This window comes from Sebastes fasciatus, chromosome 17, assembly GCF_043250625.1.
Source record: "Sebastes fasciatus isolate fSebFas1 chromosome 17, fSebFas1.pri, whole genome shotgun sequence".
In the NCBI taxonomy this organism is placed as follows: Eukaryota; Metazoa; Chordata; class Actinopteri; order Perciformes; family Sebastidae; genus Sebastes; species Sebastes fasciatus.
In genome coordinates this window covers 4,095,379-4,113,170 of record NC_133811.1, presented here as the reverse complement: position 1 = coordinate 4,113,170, position 17,792 = coordinate 4,095,379, and the positions used below count along the sequence as shown (strand labels likewise).

At 42.5% G+C, this 17,792-nt stretch overlaps 1 protein-coding gene across 3 annotated transcripts in view; it reads right to left on the bottom strand.

Moving 5' to 3' along the window:
• Positions 1–17,792, bottom strand: part of pleca (plectin a) — a 165,368-nt gene that overhangs the window by 141,669 nt on the left and 5,907 nt on the right. For 2 of the 3 annotated variants that reach the window (XM_074614386.1, XM_074614384.1), the window contains exons 3-4: positions 15,851–16,021; positions 4,824–5,037 (exon numbers count right to left, since the gene is read on the bottom strand). In XM_074614386.1, coding sequence (XP_074470487.1) covers positions 4,824–5,037; positions 15,851–16,021 — 385 coding nt within the window. Of the gene's footprint in view, positions 1–4,823; positions 5,038–10,358; positions 10,868–15,850; positions 16,022–17,792 lie in introns of those variants that run through there. The other variant, XM_074614387.1, reaches the window with a different exon arrangement.

The window sequence follows — 17,792 nt, the reverse complement described above, 5'->3', positions numbered from 1 at the left end:
CACTATCACTCTATACGGACGTCAGCGGAGCAACTTTATAGTTATCTGATCAATAAACTTGCATGTTAGAAAGCGACAAAAACCTTGATTCAGTCTTACTGACATCTTATTTAGTATCAGCCAACACCGCCTGCCTCTCAAACTGTCTGCAGCTCGATAACAAATGGTCCCGTCTCCATTTGTTGTGAGATAAAGCTGCAGCTCCGGCCTCGCATACATGTGTCTCACAAGGCTAATGAATCAGGCCCGGGCCATTATGGCAGCAACCCAATGAGACAACATTGATATAGTCGCCTTTATCTAACATATTTCATTGGCCCCTGGCATCCTGCTAGAGGCACAACGGTTACTACAGAAAGTAACAAGATGGACATTATAGTGAAAATTTCAAACTGCAGAAATAAATCAAGCAGACACCTCACTATCTCTTGAAACTCTAGCTCATCAAGCAGCTCTGCAGAAGTACTCGGAGTCATACAATCCTGCTGCTGCTATTGTGTGCGCAGAGACAATAACAACCAGTCACACAACACTGCTGCAGTACCCCACCCCACCAAATCAATACCAGGGAGACGACCAGGGAGAGGGGGTGGATGGGGGGGGGGGGGGGGGCGAGTTGGTGTTGCTGTTTCTGGTCCAAAGAGACGGACCAATTCCCATCACAGGAAGTGCTGAGGCAGCGAGCCCCATCTTCTGAGTCCTGCCTCAGTGTTCAGACAGTTAACAGAGGTGGAGGAGCTGCAGAACTTCCCTATCAGTCTGAAAGTAACCCCCCCCATGGGAACTAAATGAGCATAATGAGAGATGGTGATAACGTTGTTATGCAATATATCTCTTTCAACTGCCTACAATAGTCTCTAAGGTAGTGTACAGTATGTATGCGGCATTGAAGAGTAGATCTTGACATTTCAGGTAATACAATGTCTAGTGAATTCAGATGGATGGATCTAAACCCAACAATCTACCTGATAAGCAGCTGCAGCATAATACACATAAGCTATGCAGCAGAAAGTTATCAACATATGCATAATTTAAATTCCTAATACCATACTATGACTTTTTGTATGGCATACTATATTATTATTTTCATGGCAAACTACACTATTATTTTTATGACATACTATACCACATCAGCCTTTCCTGGTGCTTTGTAATGTGCTCATTATGAATGTATTAATTTATCTTACATTGCTATTGTTGTTGTTTGTTATTTAATTCAATTTATTCATTTATTTATGGACATTTTCTTCCCACAGTCATTTGTTATTATGCATTGACTGTCTTATCTGTAAAGTGTCCTTGGGTGACTTGAAATGCGCTTATAAATAAAATGTATTATTATAATTATGACATTTTTTATGACATACAATATTATGACATTTTGTATGACTTTTTATGACATAATATACAATGACATTTTTATGACATACTATACTAGGATATTTGTTATGACATACTATACTGTGACTTTTTTTATAACATACAATGCATGGTTTGAAGCAGACAACATCTTCTTCTTAAATCTTTTTATGCTGTTTAGCAACAGATGATCATCAGTAAAAAATTAGAGTGGCTCAGTGGGGCAGCCGTGTAAACTGCAGAACAAGACCATTTAGGTGTACTGTAATTATGACATGAAGAATAGTAAACAAGCTCACATAAACCCCTAAATTTTGAGTAAATATTCCTCTAATGCTTGGCTCAATACAAAGTGTATGGAGAAAATGTGAATGAAACTACCCGTCTTGTGTGTGGCACAAGCCATGAAGCCAAGATTACAGGGAAATAATTACATGTATGAGCTGTGCACAAGGCGACAGTCATGTTTACTAGGGCTGTGCAATTAATCGAATTTCAATTACACTGGCTTCCAACGATTATGAAAACAAAATAATCTACATGAAACAATTATTTTGCCACATTCCGTTTCACAATAACGCTCTCATTCTGTTTTGTGTTTAAACCCCTTTGCAGCGGTGCCCTTCTGCCCCGCTCGGCGGGTCAGGGATGGCCGCTCCGTGTGGGAGGATCCCCTTGGGAACACTACCCGACGCTGGCTGGCACCCGACTGGCTTATTGGTGGTGCACCACGACCAGCTTTAGGCCGGCTTGGAAAGGCCTGGGGTGAAGGTGGCGCATTATAGCATGTCTCGCCCAAACCTCGACACTTAATGCTCGCTGTGGCCTCTCTCCCTGTGGGGAGGGACGAGGCTCCCTGCTCCCGGCGCGACTGTCAACCAGGACGGACTGTCCTCAGTGCGGCGATGAGGTTTTTTTTTTTTGCTGTGTCATTACTTTTCTTATCTCTACAACCAATGTGTTTATGATGGTTTAAAAGAGGACACATTTCGTCATATATCTAGCCTATTAATTATGCACTCCAGTGCACCAGTTAGATGAATTTAACTTTAAAATGTAGGCTACAAAATGTTCTTTCTAAATGCATGGTATATTTCCAAAGTCAATGAGTAATCATGTTAAAGAATCATGATCTCAATATTGACCAAAATAATCGTGATTATGATTTTGGCCATTATCAAGCAGCCCTAATGTTTACATCCCTAAACCAAATGAGCCCATCAATGTGTCCACAGGCAAACCCCCAAAACAACAGCAACAACCAATTCAGCCCATAACCCTCATCATAATATTCAATAATACCTAAGTCAACAGCAGGAAAGCATCAGAAATCAATTCATAAATGTAAATGCAAATACTGCACATAGGTAAATAGATATAGCATAAAAACATATGAGCAAAAACTACTCGCCATGCAAACGCCAAGATATCACCAGCACACAGGTTTACAGTATGGTAATAAAACAGCCAGCCGCATCCAAGCTTATTATTTTACTGGTTAGGGTTAGACACACAGAATGAATGTGTGCACATATGCAACAGATCCTCAGCTCGGTGAAGTAAAGCTGTGAGTCAATAGCCAACAGCACTGACAGAAAACCCCAGCTTCCAACTTGAAGTGCACATTTTAGAAGACAGCTGGTAGGCCGAGCGGATGACAAATACAGTCACAGCATGCCAGCACCCGCAGTGAGGACCACAGGCCAAACACAATTATCACAAAGCCACCCCAAAGTGATATGATCAACTGTTGAGAAGAGAGCTTCCACTTGAAATACTACATGAGTAGCAACATTAAGCACCGGTTTTAGCAGCAGTGTTACAGCAGAGTTTGCAGATGAGCACTACAGCAGGAACATAAAAGAAAATGAGTGGGCAGAACTTAAAGGTCACATATTATACTCCATTTAAACTAGTTATTGTAGGTCTCAGACACCTCCAAACCATGTCTCTGAAGTTTTTTTTTCAAAAAAACAATCAGATCATGCATTCCAGCATGTCTCTATAACCTCTGTTTCAGCCCATTTCCAAAAGTGCTGATTTCTGTGTCTGTAGCCTCTGTCTCCTCCCACTCTGCTCTGATTGGTCAGCGTTTTCTGTCAATCAAACGTCCTCAACAACACAGCGTCACTCTCCCCGCCCCCCTCGCGGCCTGAGAGCAGGGAGAGAGAGCAGCTAGAATAAAGCTTATAAACCACTTTAAAGTTTATAAACCAGAAACTTCACCCAGCGCACGTTACCGGAGGAATCTGATCAGAAATCGGCGACACATGATGAACATCTGCGGTCCAGATTCCAGGTTTTCCTGACGGTTTCTCTCAGGTAAATAATACTATTTATATCTCTGTTAGTTAGCTCAGTGTTTACCTCATGCATCAACTCTGTAAACCGTAAACATACACTCTGTTTTACGTCTGTCTTTACAGATCCATCTGTGAGAAATGACCGACAGAATCATCCCAGAGGAGAGCAGACAGCTGAGAGCAGATGGCTCTGTTTACATGGAGATACAGAGCTAACCCGGTAGCATGTAGCTAACCCGTTAGCATGTAGCTACATGCTAACGGGTTAGCTACATGCTACCGCTATGACACGGTGTGTAAACACAGCGACCATCAGGGTGGAAAATAGAAGATGTGAAACAGTAGTCAGTTCATTATTTCTGCTAAAAGATAAATGTATGGAAGATCAGAGTAATGGTATATTATTTACAGTAGTAGCTGTCTCTGTGTTACCATGACTACAGACCACCGGAGCTTAGCTTACCATAGTTTACCAGAGCTGAAGACTTTCTCCTGTACCATGTTAACATAACTGCAGGTGGGATGATTACAAATGCTGTGAATAATTAATATTGTCATCTGTCTACTCAAATAAAGTTTGACTGTGAAACAGAAATGTGTTGTGTTGCTTACAAGTCACTATTTACTACCTGTATTCTGCTACATGCATGACATCAAATATATATAATATATAAATATCATCTGTTTAAACAGTGTAATTACATAAAGCCTTTGTGAATGAACATGTTATATTTAGATGATGGGAGTACATGAAGCCTGTTCTGCTGGTTCTTGCAGACTAACTGTAGGAGCTACTTTGCTCAAGTTCGGTTGAGGAGGAGAGACAGTGACGCGCTGTGGGGCGGGGTCAGCTACTGAAGGTTCTCTCTGGTTCGACCAGGAAACCCTCACGTGGCTTGCATTCTCTAATGACGTCAGAATACAAGGAAAAAAGCGAATTTTTTTTCTGCACCCATTTCCGGACAAACGGAGGAGGAGAAAAAGAGAGAGGATGGTCTTTTATGATACTATGGTGGCCTGTAGACACACTGGGGACAGATATTGATGTTTAAAAGACATGGAAAAGTGTATTTTGCATAATAGGTGACCTTTAAGAAGCTTTGACTCATACATCCCCCTCACAGACACTTCTACCTCCATTTTCTTGTGTGAGCACTGTACCTGCGATGCGGATGACAGCCCTTTCTGCTGGGTCCAGCACATCTCCTGAGGCTGACTTGGAGCGCTTCATGCGATGGTGTTTGGGGAGGTTCCAGGGCAGCGTGTCTCCAGGGGATGGAGAGTAGCTTATTGAACTCAGATCACTGGAGCTCTCCTCTGACGCAGCCCTGACCAGAGGCCTCCTCTTGGGCTTGTCCTTCACCTCCTCCATGGTCTGGATGGATATAGGGATAAACATGGAGTTAGAAAACCTCTCAAAGCAGAACGGAGAAAGTCTTAATTAGTAATTAGTAATTCCTGTAATCTATTCTGTATTATTGTGAATGCTGTACCAGGCCACCACGGCAAGGCTTACTTTTCTAGAAATCACAACAGCAGGTGTTTTTCCTGTTTAGCAAATTTTCAAGCAGGCCAGAGGAGCTACTGAGAAATTGTCTGTTAAGTGTTTACAGGAATAAAATCATTTTACCATCATGACACATACCTGAGAACAAACCTCTACAAAATATTTCACGTTAGCCCAAATTATTAGATAAAACCTGCTCTTGTGACACTTGTTTTTGGATGAGGACTTTCTGAAGGCGAGAAAAACTTTGAACAAATAAGTTACGTTAACTCTTTTAAACAGTTACTACATTACATCCTTCACAAAATGTATCGTCACATTTAGATAAAACCACAGTAAACCAATTCTAAGGGTATATAAATTAGTTAGCTAATTACAGGAAAAATAATCCAAATACAAACTACTGGTCTCTCTCATTAACTAGTTAGCTAGCGTTAGCTATAGTTACCATCTTGGAGAGAGTCAACATGCTAACGGTTGAATTCAGCCATTTGGCTTTCTGTTAAAAACGGCTTAAGTAACTTTTAACAGAGTTCCCGTCATTCTGTTTTTCAGTCATGTTTATTAAAAGGGACTGTTTGTAACTTCTTACACGTATAAATCGCGCGCTCGCATATGCATGTGTGGCTACGCTGTTCAGACTCAGACTCCAACACAAACTACACAGAAGCACCAAAACAGCAAAGTTCTATCTAGTGAAGCCCGTCTGTTAAACAGTGTCGGCCGCGGTCGGAGGACGCGGTTTAGACAGTAGCTTTGGTCTCCAGGGCCAGAGTCTCTGATCCTCTGCTTGCCTTCACTCACACACCGCATTCGTTCTCACTCCACTCTCACGTGCATGCGCGCACACTACACACTGCAGAAGAGTTAGTTTAGCTCTGAGAATATCTAGTAAATGTACAGTGGACGTTTGTGCAGAAATAACTGCTGCAGCTCCTCCAGACCAACAGAGGTTTCCCGTGTCTTGTGAAGTGACGGTGCTTCGCAGAGAGAAACGTTATCGTCTCCGACCAAAACTCCGGTGTCTCCCCTGTTCCCTTCCGGCCGCGATCAGGAGGCTGAGGCAGGAAAAGCCAACTCTAGGATCAGCATTGATTCATGGAGAGACCTTCGTCTGGTCAGCTAACATTACTGCCAAGCAGCTGAAATATAGAGTGATATTGTGGTTTTAGCTGACGTGTGTCTCCTCACTGTTTTGACCGATGCTCGTTCATGTCTATGTAGAGCGAGCACAAGCGCGAGCGACAGGACGCTGACTTTAGTTGACTTAACGGCCACAGGTGTCGCTGTTAACAAGCATTTCTGATTTTTACAAACAATCCCTTTAAACAATCTCCCGTCAAACTTTTGGAAGGAAGGACTGAGTTTTAGGACCACTGAAATGTTTCCTCTGACTGTTGGTTAGCTAACTTTACAGCTCACTAGCTGGGAGGACTCACCGTCCTCCTGCTGGACTCTCACTGACATATTCTTGTTTCTTGTCCACCCGACAGACAACTCTGTAAAGTCCATTTCGCGGTTGAGAAGTTGGGACTCGGCTCGGTTTAGCAGTAAAAGTCCTCTGTGGCAGCAAAAATTATAACGTTAACATTAAACGGGACTAGCTAAATTAACCTAGAAACGTTTGAGTCTGACTATTTAGCTAATCATAGAAACACCTGTTGACGGTCGGGTATGGTCAAGCCCCATAGAGGGAGGCTAGGTCACTGGTCTTGAGGTTCGGGGAATAACGCATGTGCAGTGTTAACTGAAGCTGCGGTCGTGCGTTGCGATTGGCTCAAGTTCGGCGAGTATGGACCAGATTTTACTGCGCATGTGCAGAACCCCCCAGATATGACGCGTTGAGGACGCATGACGCAGCCTTCTTTCCATGGGCCTTGGGTGACGGTCTTCTTCTTCTTCGGCGGACTAGACGCTGTAATGGCGTTTTGCTGCCCTCTACTGATTATTAAATGATCCTCTTAACAGTTATTTATTTGTTATATATACATATAGTCCAATACTGTGCAGATATTCCACCAGTTTCTTCATTTTCGTCCAGTTATCCAGGTTGAGTAAAGTGCGCAGAGTTAAATCAGTTTCTCCAGCCGCTAGCTTAACATCAGGCTAAATACAACCCATAATGCAACGCTCTCTTAAAGCAACAGGCTAACTTTAAGCAACCTCAGGTGAACACAGGTGTCCTCATCTCATCCATTCATACAAATATCAGCAGTTGTGAATAAAAATGTCTACTCCCCAAATACAATACGACACCCAGTTTTTCCTCAATAATTCCCAGAATAAAATAACATCTCATATTCAGGCTGGAGACAAAAATATCTTAAAATAACCACTTAAAGGTATTATTTTAAGTCAGTGATTGAAACAATATTCTGGAGCAGGACTGGGCGGTATGGCTGATATCCATGTCGTGATGTTAATAAGAATAATTTTCTGATGTTTCTATATCACAGTATGGCTAATGTATCACACATATAAAGTAATCAAATTGGTGCTCAAGGCAGGTAAAGGTGATCCCCTGTTATGCAGATAAAACTGTTCACATAACAAAACAACAACTTCAACAACTTATTTAGTTTTCAATTACAGTTATCTGACCATGATTAATATTAGCAACACCATACAATCATACCATCATAACATGATTCCACAAAAGGTTAATAAACAATGATATCGAATGATTGCCGTGCCATAATTTGGAGCATCTATATTTAGACCTAATGTGCAGTAAATAGGACACAGCTCAGTGTTGCAGCCCGGTGCTCAGACTGCTCTCTGAAGTAGGAGAGTTTTTCACCAAAATCCTTGAGCCCTGGCTCCTTCAGAGAGCTGCTGTGAGGAGCAGAGCAGGTGCTGCTGATGCACTGTACAACGTCACCAGCACACTCCCAGCTTCCTTTTTTAGCTGAGTCACCGTCCAGCACTCAGGATGCACCCCACAGGGGCGCTGGCTGCACTGCCACAGCCTCTCTGATTGGACAGGACCAAAGTCAAGGGAGTAATGTCTACAGTGCAGCAGATTCGGTTCACATTCAGATTACGATTTAGCCAATTTTGGCTACTTACTGTTTGTTGTTAGAACTGCAGTACCACAACACTATTCATTCTTGTGTTGTCATTATATCTTTATTTCATTCAGAGCACAGCAAAAGGCTGTTTTAGAAATGAAGAAAGAGTGACATTGAACTTCTGCACATGACATATTATTACTAGGGCTGTCAAACGATTAAAACATTTAATCCTAATTAATTGCATGATTGTCCATAGTTAATCGCGATTAATCACAAACTAATCACACATTTTTTATCTGTTCAAAATGTATCTTAAAGATTTGTCAAGTATTTGATACTGTTATCAACATGGTAGTGGGTAAATTGGCTTGCTTTATGGAAATGTATGTATATATTTATTATTGGATATCAATTAACAACAAAAAACAATGACAGATATTGTCCAGAAACCCTCACAAGTACTGCATTTAGCATAAGAAAATATGCTCAAATCATAACATGTCAAACTGCAGCCCAACAGGCAACAACAGCTGTCAGTGTGTCAGTGTGCTGACTTGACTATGACTTGCCCCAAACTGCATGTGATTATCATAAAGTGGGCATGTCTGTAAAGGGGAGACTCGTGGGTACCCATAGAACATATTTACATTAACATATCTGGAGGTCAGAGGTCAAGGGACCCCTTTGAAAATGGCCATGTCAGTTTTTCCTCGCCAAAATTTAGCACAGCATGTGTTTTGCCAGTCATCTTATCGTGCCATACATCAATATTTCACATACAAACTAATAACAGCATTTGCCTCTGAAAGCAGAGCAGTAACACATAATACCTTTCATCGGCAGTTCATTGACTCATCTTAATGGACAGATGGGCATTTATTGACTGGTCAGCTAATACTGGTGTTTGGGTTCAGCTTGGCTTTCATGTACAATACAAGATACTGTATGAATACTACAGTAGAATGCGGACTGGGTTGTTTGGAAGGCTAGAGCTACATACAGTGAGGGAGCCATGTTAAAAAATTCATAGCTTCTAAAAAAAGCCCTTACACACAGCAGAGATGGCCTCAAGGAACCACTGAAAGTTATCACATATGCATACGAATAGCCTCAATATACAGAATCCTTTAGTCAGTCAGGCGGCAAAGTGTGAGCCTTTTTCATGTTTAAGGTAATCTGTGAATTCATTATCACTGTACTGCAGAGCACTGATCTATTCAGCTGAAATCATCCACTGCTTTGACTTTGAGACAATTAAAGGAACAGTGTGTAACTTTTTAAATATAATATTCAGAACTATGTTTTCATTTGTGTATAATCACCTGAAACTAAGAATCGTTGTGTTTCCGTTAGCTTAGAATGAGCCCTTCATATCTACATAGGGAGCCGATCCTCTTCAAGGAATCCACCATGTTGGTGTACTCAGTTGGTTGCAATCTGCAACCACACCATTAGATGCCGCCAAATCCTACACACTGTCCCTTTAAATACACCTAATAAACACCTCTAATGACCAATCACTTCTCTCAGGTCCTGCCTCTAAACCCATTACTATTCAGACTGACATTCTTGTATGGCCTTCACCCAAGCGAGCTGAAAAGCATCAGGGTGATCCGTAGTTACCAGGCAACCGTGAGTAGCTGTAGAGAGCATGCTGCTGAAAGTCTCAGGACTTGGAAATGGAAGAAAGTTAAGTGGTGTGTGGTGGTATGAACAGTGTCTGAATAACACTGACAGCTGACTGAGGCTCCTCTCTCTCTCACACTCACACTCTGTCTCTCTGTCTTCCCCCCTCTAAACTGTGAACAACTGATGGACTTCATTAGGACTGGATCTGTTGATTATCACTTGACAGATAAGGCTGTCACATCTGGATCCATCCCAGAAAAGCAACCCATTCAGGCTTTGAGCTGCACCGCATCGCCACACCTGAATCTGACCTGAGCCGCAGTGATGATGACAGACCTGAGAGGTGCACCTGCTGTCTGACAGGTTAGGAAGATGTGCAAAAAAAAAAGAAAAAAGAAAACACTATAGCATTTCCTCACAGTGGTGACAGGTCGGATAATTTCTAATCTGCAGTTTCTTTCAATGACACTAAATCATGTGATTAACAGCGTCAACGATGCGGCAAAACATGAATTATGAATTATCTGTATTCCTGCTTTTACTCACGCTGAAAATATCCAGGATGACGTGCTGATTTGGTCCCAGATGAACAATCGCAAAATCTGTTTATCGCAGTGTGGTGGATACCGTCGGTGGATTAATTTGTCCCAGTTAGATCCGCTCAAACTTAGAGAAGCATCCTCCTCTCAGCCGCAGCAGCGGGAGTCGCGCCTGCGTCCTGCGGTATCCTCCTGGAGGTGGGATGTCCAGCCTCCAGCCAAAAGCCTCCAGCCGCTCAGACCTGCACTGATCCGGGCTGCTGCGGGTCGAGCATCAGATAGGTAGAGTCTGCTGCTGCTGCTGCTGCTGCTCCCTCAGCCTGCATGCCTCCCCTGCTATAGTAGGCTATACAACTGCAGCGGAGTTGTCGCTATATAAACAGCAGCAGGCCCGCATTAGGATGGATGAAGATGAGAGGAGAGATGTGATCGCGTGCTCGGTGCGCGCATCATGTGAAAACTGAGCTCAGATCAGGTTGATAGCAGATTGCGGAGGGAGCTGCTTCTCCACACGTTACACCCAACTAGAGTGGTTTCATTTCAAGCTTGTGGGAGAAATATATGAACTATTGTTTCTTATTTGGAGTGAATAAATCATAAATCCATTATATTTCCATACACAGGGGGATTCTACTGTTCCCTTGAACTTCACACCTTCAGGATGATGTTACAGGAGAGGCAATATGCCAGCACACTTCTGCTGAGCTCAGCATCTGTCCTGTATGTGGAAACAGATGGCTGCTGGCATACAAAACATGCTGTGATGACATTGATTTTATATACACTTACTGTACATATGGGATCTGTCATTTTGAACCCCTATGTGTGTGTGCTCTGGACAAAACTGGAGTTAGTTTTCCACTCAAGCTTCAAGTCAACAGTATGATTAAAAATGTTTTTTGGGGGTTAAATGAAGAAAAAAAAAGTTAATAATTTTGCCAGCTGGTTTTGGACAAATGCCTTCAACTTCGAGGTTAATTTTATTGCTTTTATGCCGCTATGTCGAGGAGCCAAAACAAAAGAATGTTTCTCTCTTGTACCTGTATGAGATATAACAATAAAGGAATCTTGAATCTTGGTCGTGTTGAAGGGGAACTATACCCAGTTTCAAAATGCATAACTGTTATTCCTTATGGAGGACGGAAACTGCCAAAATAAAAAAATAAGTAAATATGAGCAACTGCAGTCGAACGTTTATGAAAGCAGTACTGTAGACTGTATGTGTTTGGTGTCTGCCAGCTGGACCTCCACCTGCACTTTGATGCCTTAAAAATGCTATTATTTAATAAATCTGTTCCATTTAGTTTCCTTTTGCCGTGCAAGTTGTTTATTCTGTTTTTCAAGTTTCTTCTTCGCTCTAAACGCGGCCAAGTTGTGCTGAGTCAAATTAAAAACTGTCATGCTGAGCCATTACGTAATCACAACACCATGAATGATAGATTGCTTGTTTGTGTGGCCCTACTACATTATTAGTTCTCCCGCTTGTAGAATAAATCAATGGGCATGGAGGGGTCGGGGGCTGAGGGGTCGGGTGGGGGGGGGGGGGGGGTGACGTGCTGGCTCGATCCCACCCTCGGCCCATTCTTGTATTCACAAACGATGCGTATGACATGCAGTTCTGTATGCCAACGTCCGGGCCAGCTTTGTACCCATTGTGCTGAAAGGGTCAACCATGTGCTTCATGAGAGCCAGAGAGCGGCGGAGCTCAGAGGAAGGTGAACGATGCCGTGGTAAATCATTCAGTCATGAACAAGTACTGTGACCAATAAAAGCTTTTTATCAGAACTCTAAATACTCCTGCTCCTCCAAGTGTGAAGTTTGCACTTTTAAAGGGACTGTTTGTAACTTCTTACACAGATAAATCATTGCGGGTCGGTGTCCCATGAATGCTCGCGTGTGGCTACGCTGTTCAGACTCAGACTCCAACACAAACTACACGGAAGCACCAAAACCGCAAAGTTGTATCTAGTGAAGCCCGTCTGTTAAACAGTGTTGGTCGCGGTCGGAGGACGCGGGGGAGACCATAGCTTTGGTCTCCAGAGCCAGTGTCTCTGCTGTACTCTGCTCCTCTGCCTGCCTTCCCTCACACACCGCGCTTGTTCTTGCTCTTTCGCTCCGCTCTCACGTGCATGCGCGCACACTCCACACTGCAGAAGAGTTAGTTTAGCTCTGAGAATATCTAGTGGACGTTTGTGCAGAAATAACTGCTGCAGCTCCTCCAGACCAACAGAGGTTTCCCGTGTCTTGTGAAGTGACGGGACTCGGCAGAGAGAAACGTTATCGTCTCCGACCAAAACTCCGGTGCCTTCCCTGTTCTCTCCGGCCGCGGTCGGGAGGCTGAAGCAGGAAAAGCCAACACTAGGATCAGCATTGATTCATGGAGAGACCTTCGTCTGGTCAGCTAACATTACTGCCAAGCAGCTGAAATATAGAGTGATATTGTGGTTTTAGCTGACGTGTGTTGCATCACTGTTTTGAGCGATGCTCGTTCATGTCAATGTAGAGCGAGCATGCAAGCGCAAGCGCGGGCAACAGGACACTGACTTTCGGTGACTTAACGGCCCCAGGTGTCACTGTTAACAAGCAATTTCTGATTCTTACAAACAGTCCCTTTAACTACTACATAAAACATATTTTAAATTCAATTTAAAGGTGCAGTGTGTAGGATTTGGCCACATCTAGCAGTGAGGTTGCAGATTTTCAACCACATGAAAATTCTCCCGTGTGCCAAGTGTGTAGGAGAACTACAGTGGGCGACGCGAAAATGTGAAAACGTGAATGGCCTTATCTAGAGCAAGTGTTTGGTTTGTCCGTTCTGGGCTACTGTAGAGACATGGCGGCCGGCTCCATGAAGAGGACCTGACCTGTATGTAGATATAATATATATATATATATATAATATCATATATATCATTCTAAGGCAGGGGTCTCAAACTCGCGGCACGCGGGCCAATTGCGGCCCGCAAGACGACATTTTGTGGCCCCCACCTTGATATGAAAGTTTAATGTTAGTGCGCCCGCAAAGTTTTTTTTTTGGGGGGCATTTTTTCATTTTTATTGACAGGACAGTGGATAGAGTCTTGGAAAGGGGGGAGAGAGAGAGAGAGTGGATGCGGAAAGGGCCACAGGCCGGATTCGAACCCGTGCCGCCGCGGTCAGGACCAAGTCTTGTTACATGGGCGCCCGCTCTACCAACTGAGCTAACCAGGCACCCTCGGCCCGCGAGATTTATGTGAATGGCACTTTGCCGCGTTGTGTGTGGAAGGTCCCTTTGTTGCGCGAGCCCGAGCTGAACGAACCTACCCATCACAGTGGGGTATATGGCTCCCGGGGGCGGGCAATCGGCCGGGCTTGATGCAAGCAGAGAAACATTTCACAACAACTATGGCGGCGCCCGTGTAACATCGCATAAGCTTGATTAAAGCTTGATTTATACTTCTGCGTTGAATCGACGCCGTAGCCTGACGTGCACCTCTCTAGAAATGTAACTACACGTCGCGGCGACGCAGACCGCAACAGCTGTGATTGGTCCAGTCTCTCAGCGATGCTGAGCGGCCAGGACCAAGTTCTACTTCTCTCTGCCTCCATCTTTTCAATGTTTGTTCACACAAATCCACTCAGATATATTTTCTCTTTTCGGCGTTCCAGTAATGTCAGTAAAAGTTCTGTGGTTCAACAGTTATTAGCTCCAACTCCCTCAGTTTCTGTTTGTAGTACAAGAAGAAGAAGAAGAAGAAGGAAACTCATAGAGACGCCGCCGCCAACTAGCGGTTTGGTGGTGTAATTGCAGAGCAACACAAACACAGCAGGCACAACTTTATTGCGGAGTGACACCAAGTGGAATGAATATATATCTTGTCACACAGCCCCAATCATGTCTTTTTCAAAGCCTGCAGTGAAGAGAAAGGTTGGTGACGAGCACAGACAATTTCAGGAAAAGTGGGAGACGCAATAGAGGCCATGTTCAGAAGAACCGTTCATGTTCTTCAATGTTCCATTCATGTTCAGGACAGTTCATGTTCAGAAGAACCCATTCAAGTTAAAGAACTGTTAATAATGACGTTTGAGAAGATTGTTTTTTTTTTAACAAAGCTTTTTTTGTGGAATACCTGATGCGGCCCAGCCTCACCCAGACTCTGCCTCCAGCGGCCCCCAGGGAAATTGAGTTTGAGATCACTGTTCTAAGGTAAAGAAAACATTCCTATTTTCAGGTAATTATACACTAAAGAAAACACTTATTAACCCTCTGAGACCCACAATTGACCATAATTTTTAGGGGGGTTCAGGGGGTCTTTAGGGGGAGATAGCAGATGTTACATAGAAGTGGTGTACATCATCTGAAAGCTGGGAACCTGAAGATTAATTTGAGATGCAGCTCAGCGCTGGTGTAAAATTGCTCTAGTCATAAATCAGAAATAAATAGGAATAAATGAATGAATTAATTAAAATAAATTGGAAAGCGTATCAACCCACCCAGGAAAGCCATCCGTCCTCTGAATGCTCTATGTCTCTAGTTTTTGGCTGTAAAGTTTCATGAGGCTGTGATTATCCTAGAGGTCACCACAGGTCATTTTATACAGGGAAGTCAAGTCTCAAGAAATGGTCTCACTACAATGAAATGTCTCCTATGGGGACTAACATCATCACACATGAATACAGTTGGGCCCATTGGATCCACAACAATCTCACCTTTACATTGATACCCAATTTATGTAATTCAAGACAGTTTACGGACCCCAGTATGCAGAAATATTAAAATACACCGTTTTAGAATATGCAAAGATAACACATTTATATGGTATGAAAAAAACGGCATGGTTTTTGCCCCAAACTGCATGTGATTATCATAAAGTGGGCATGTCTGTAAAGGGGAGACTCGTGGGTACCCATAGAACCCATTTATATATATCTTGAGGTCAGAGGTCAAGGGACACCTTTGAAAATGGCCATGAAAGTTTTTCCTCATCAAAATGTGGCCTAACTTAGGAGCATTATTTAGCCTCCTTTCCTTCGGGTCTCACTACTTATTAATATTATATTCCATTTCTGCCAATAGATACACACTGTTCCTTTAAAGGTAAAAAATTAATACAAATAAGTACACTATATTGTGATCAGCTTTAATCTGCACTCAGTATAGTATACAGTAATTCATATGTGCTAAGTACATTGAGAAAAAAACACACCTTAAGTATATTTCCTGTCAATCACTATTATGAATATACTGCCTTCATAGCCACAGTAAAATACAATATTTGGCTAAAGAAGCAGTCCTTCCGTTTCCTCAGACACCCCAATGCCAAGCAAAATCATCACAGTGAAGTGAACTGAAAGACTGAAAGATCAACATGCATTAGTTATTTCTGCTTCTAGTTTAGGACAGTTGAGTTAAAAACGTCCAAAAAACGGCCTCATTAAACCAACCACAGTGGAGAAAGTGATCCTAAAACGCCGGGAAACGAGGCCTTTGATGACACACAGTGGAGAAACATTCCTCACCTTCTGTGATCTCACTGCAGTCACAGTTTCCATGCCGACTTTGAGAGGTCGTCTCTTCCTTTTCCTGACTGCCGGACGCGGTGGCTCCTGTCCAAGGGCCACAGACTCCTTCACCACAGCTTCCTCTGACTGGACACAAGCAACTGGCTTCTCTTTAGGCTTTTTCTTCCTCTGAAATTACAGGATGCATTCACATTATTGTTAACCTGACCATCAGAGCAGAGTTGTCCCTACTGTTTCAGCTGCCTCTCTGACATTTATTTAAAGGCTTCAGTTGGAGCTTCAGCTACAACGAGATGTTCCCCATTCTGCCGAAAACACAGTTCACTGTAACATAGCATCCACCATCCCACATGGAACCAAGCTCAGTTTTTTATTTCCACATTAAGGCTCATTTTTAATGTTTGCTTTGAGGAAAAATCCACTCTGCAATTACAGATCTCAGCACTGGAAAACAGCAACTCTTGATATCTGGCATGCACTGACTGAGCCGGACAAAAGCCTCCTTATTCAGAGGCCATTGATTGTGATTAGTGCTGTCAGGTAAACAAATGGGGTTTTGTTTTTCCTGCTGCTGAAATTCCCTGAAGGCGAATATAACTACATCCAATGAGGTTTTTGCACCCAAGTGAAAAATCGGATTTAATTGAATGGAAACTTTGGAACTTTTAAGTAAGTTACCTAAGCTACGTTCTTACTTGGCATCGTGATTATAGCTTTTACGGAACGGATCTGCTATATTTTAAAGGTCCCATATTATAAAAAAGTGAGATTTTCATGTTTTTTTAGTTTTTTTATCATAAAGCAGGTTTAAGTCCGATATAAATACTGTGAAAGTATTGAAACGCTCAATCCACAAGGAAATACACACAGCCCGTATTCAGAAACTCTGCATTTGAAACAAGCTGTCAGGATTTTTGTCCATTTGTGATTTCACAAATATACAATATTTAGACCCTTTACACAGATTTAAACATAAACATTCTAAATGTGTCCCAGTTTATTCCTGGTTGCAGTGTATGTGAATGTCATCAGCTGACAGGAAGTACACATGGACCCAAGCTGTTGCCTAGCATACTTAATTCTGTTGCAATTTCGTCGCAATTCTGTCGAAATGCACTAAAACGGAGCGTTTTAGACAGAGGATAAATACAGGCATATTCAGGCAGACAGTATGAGGAAAATGTTTTTTTTTAACATTACAGCATTTAAACATGTTCTGGTAGAAACACTAAATACAAGTATGAACCTGAAAATGAGCACGATATGGGACCTTTAAGATTATAAATCAGACAGTAGAGTCTATTATATGTCAAATGACAGTTATTTTTATATCATTTGGTCATCGCTCAGCAGACTTTGGGAGGAGTCATGAACTGTCAATCATTTCTTTCAGGATTAATAACGTTCTGTTTTATCTTATCATGCACTAAACAGCAGTTGAGAGTTTTTAGGAATGCAATATTTTAAAAGGAGTGATTGTCTTAGTCCTTTCTATATTGGCCTCGAAAGTACAATGCCCTGCAGCAAACAACTTCATTAATTTGTTTTTTTAAAGGGGACTTATCATGAAAAACTCACTTCCAGTGCTTATACACATACATTTGGGTATCTGGAGTGAAATAAGACAACCCAGTCCGTTTTTTGTGGGCTGCCTAGATCAGAAAACATGTGATTCAACAAGCCATTCAGATTTGGTTCCCCTTCCTATGTTACATGCAGGCTCATCAGAATATATATATATATATCAACCCCAATTTTTCTCGCTAGCCAATCAGGGCAGACTGAGCTTTTTCAAGACAGGGTCTTAAAGAGACAGGTGCTATAACGAAGCATTTCAGACAGAGGGTGAATACAGGTACAGTATATTCAGACAGACAGGATGAGAAAAATAATGTGTTTTTTGAACATTAAAGCATGTAAACATGTTCTAGTAGAAACC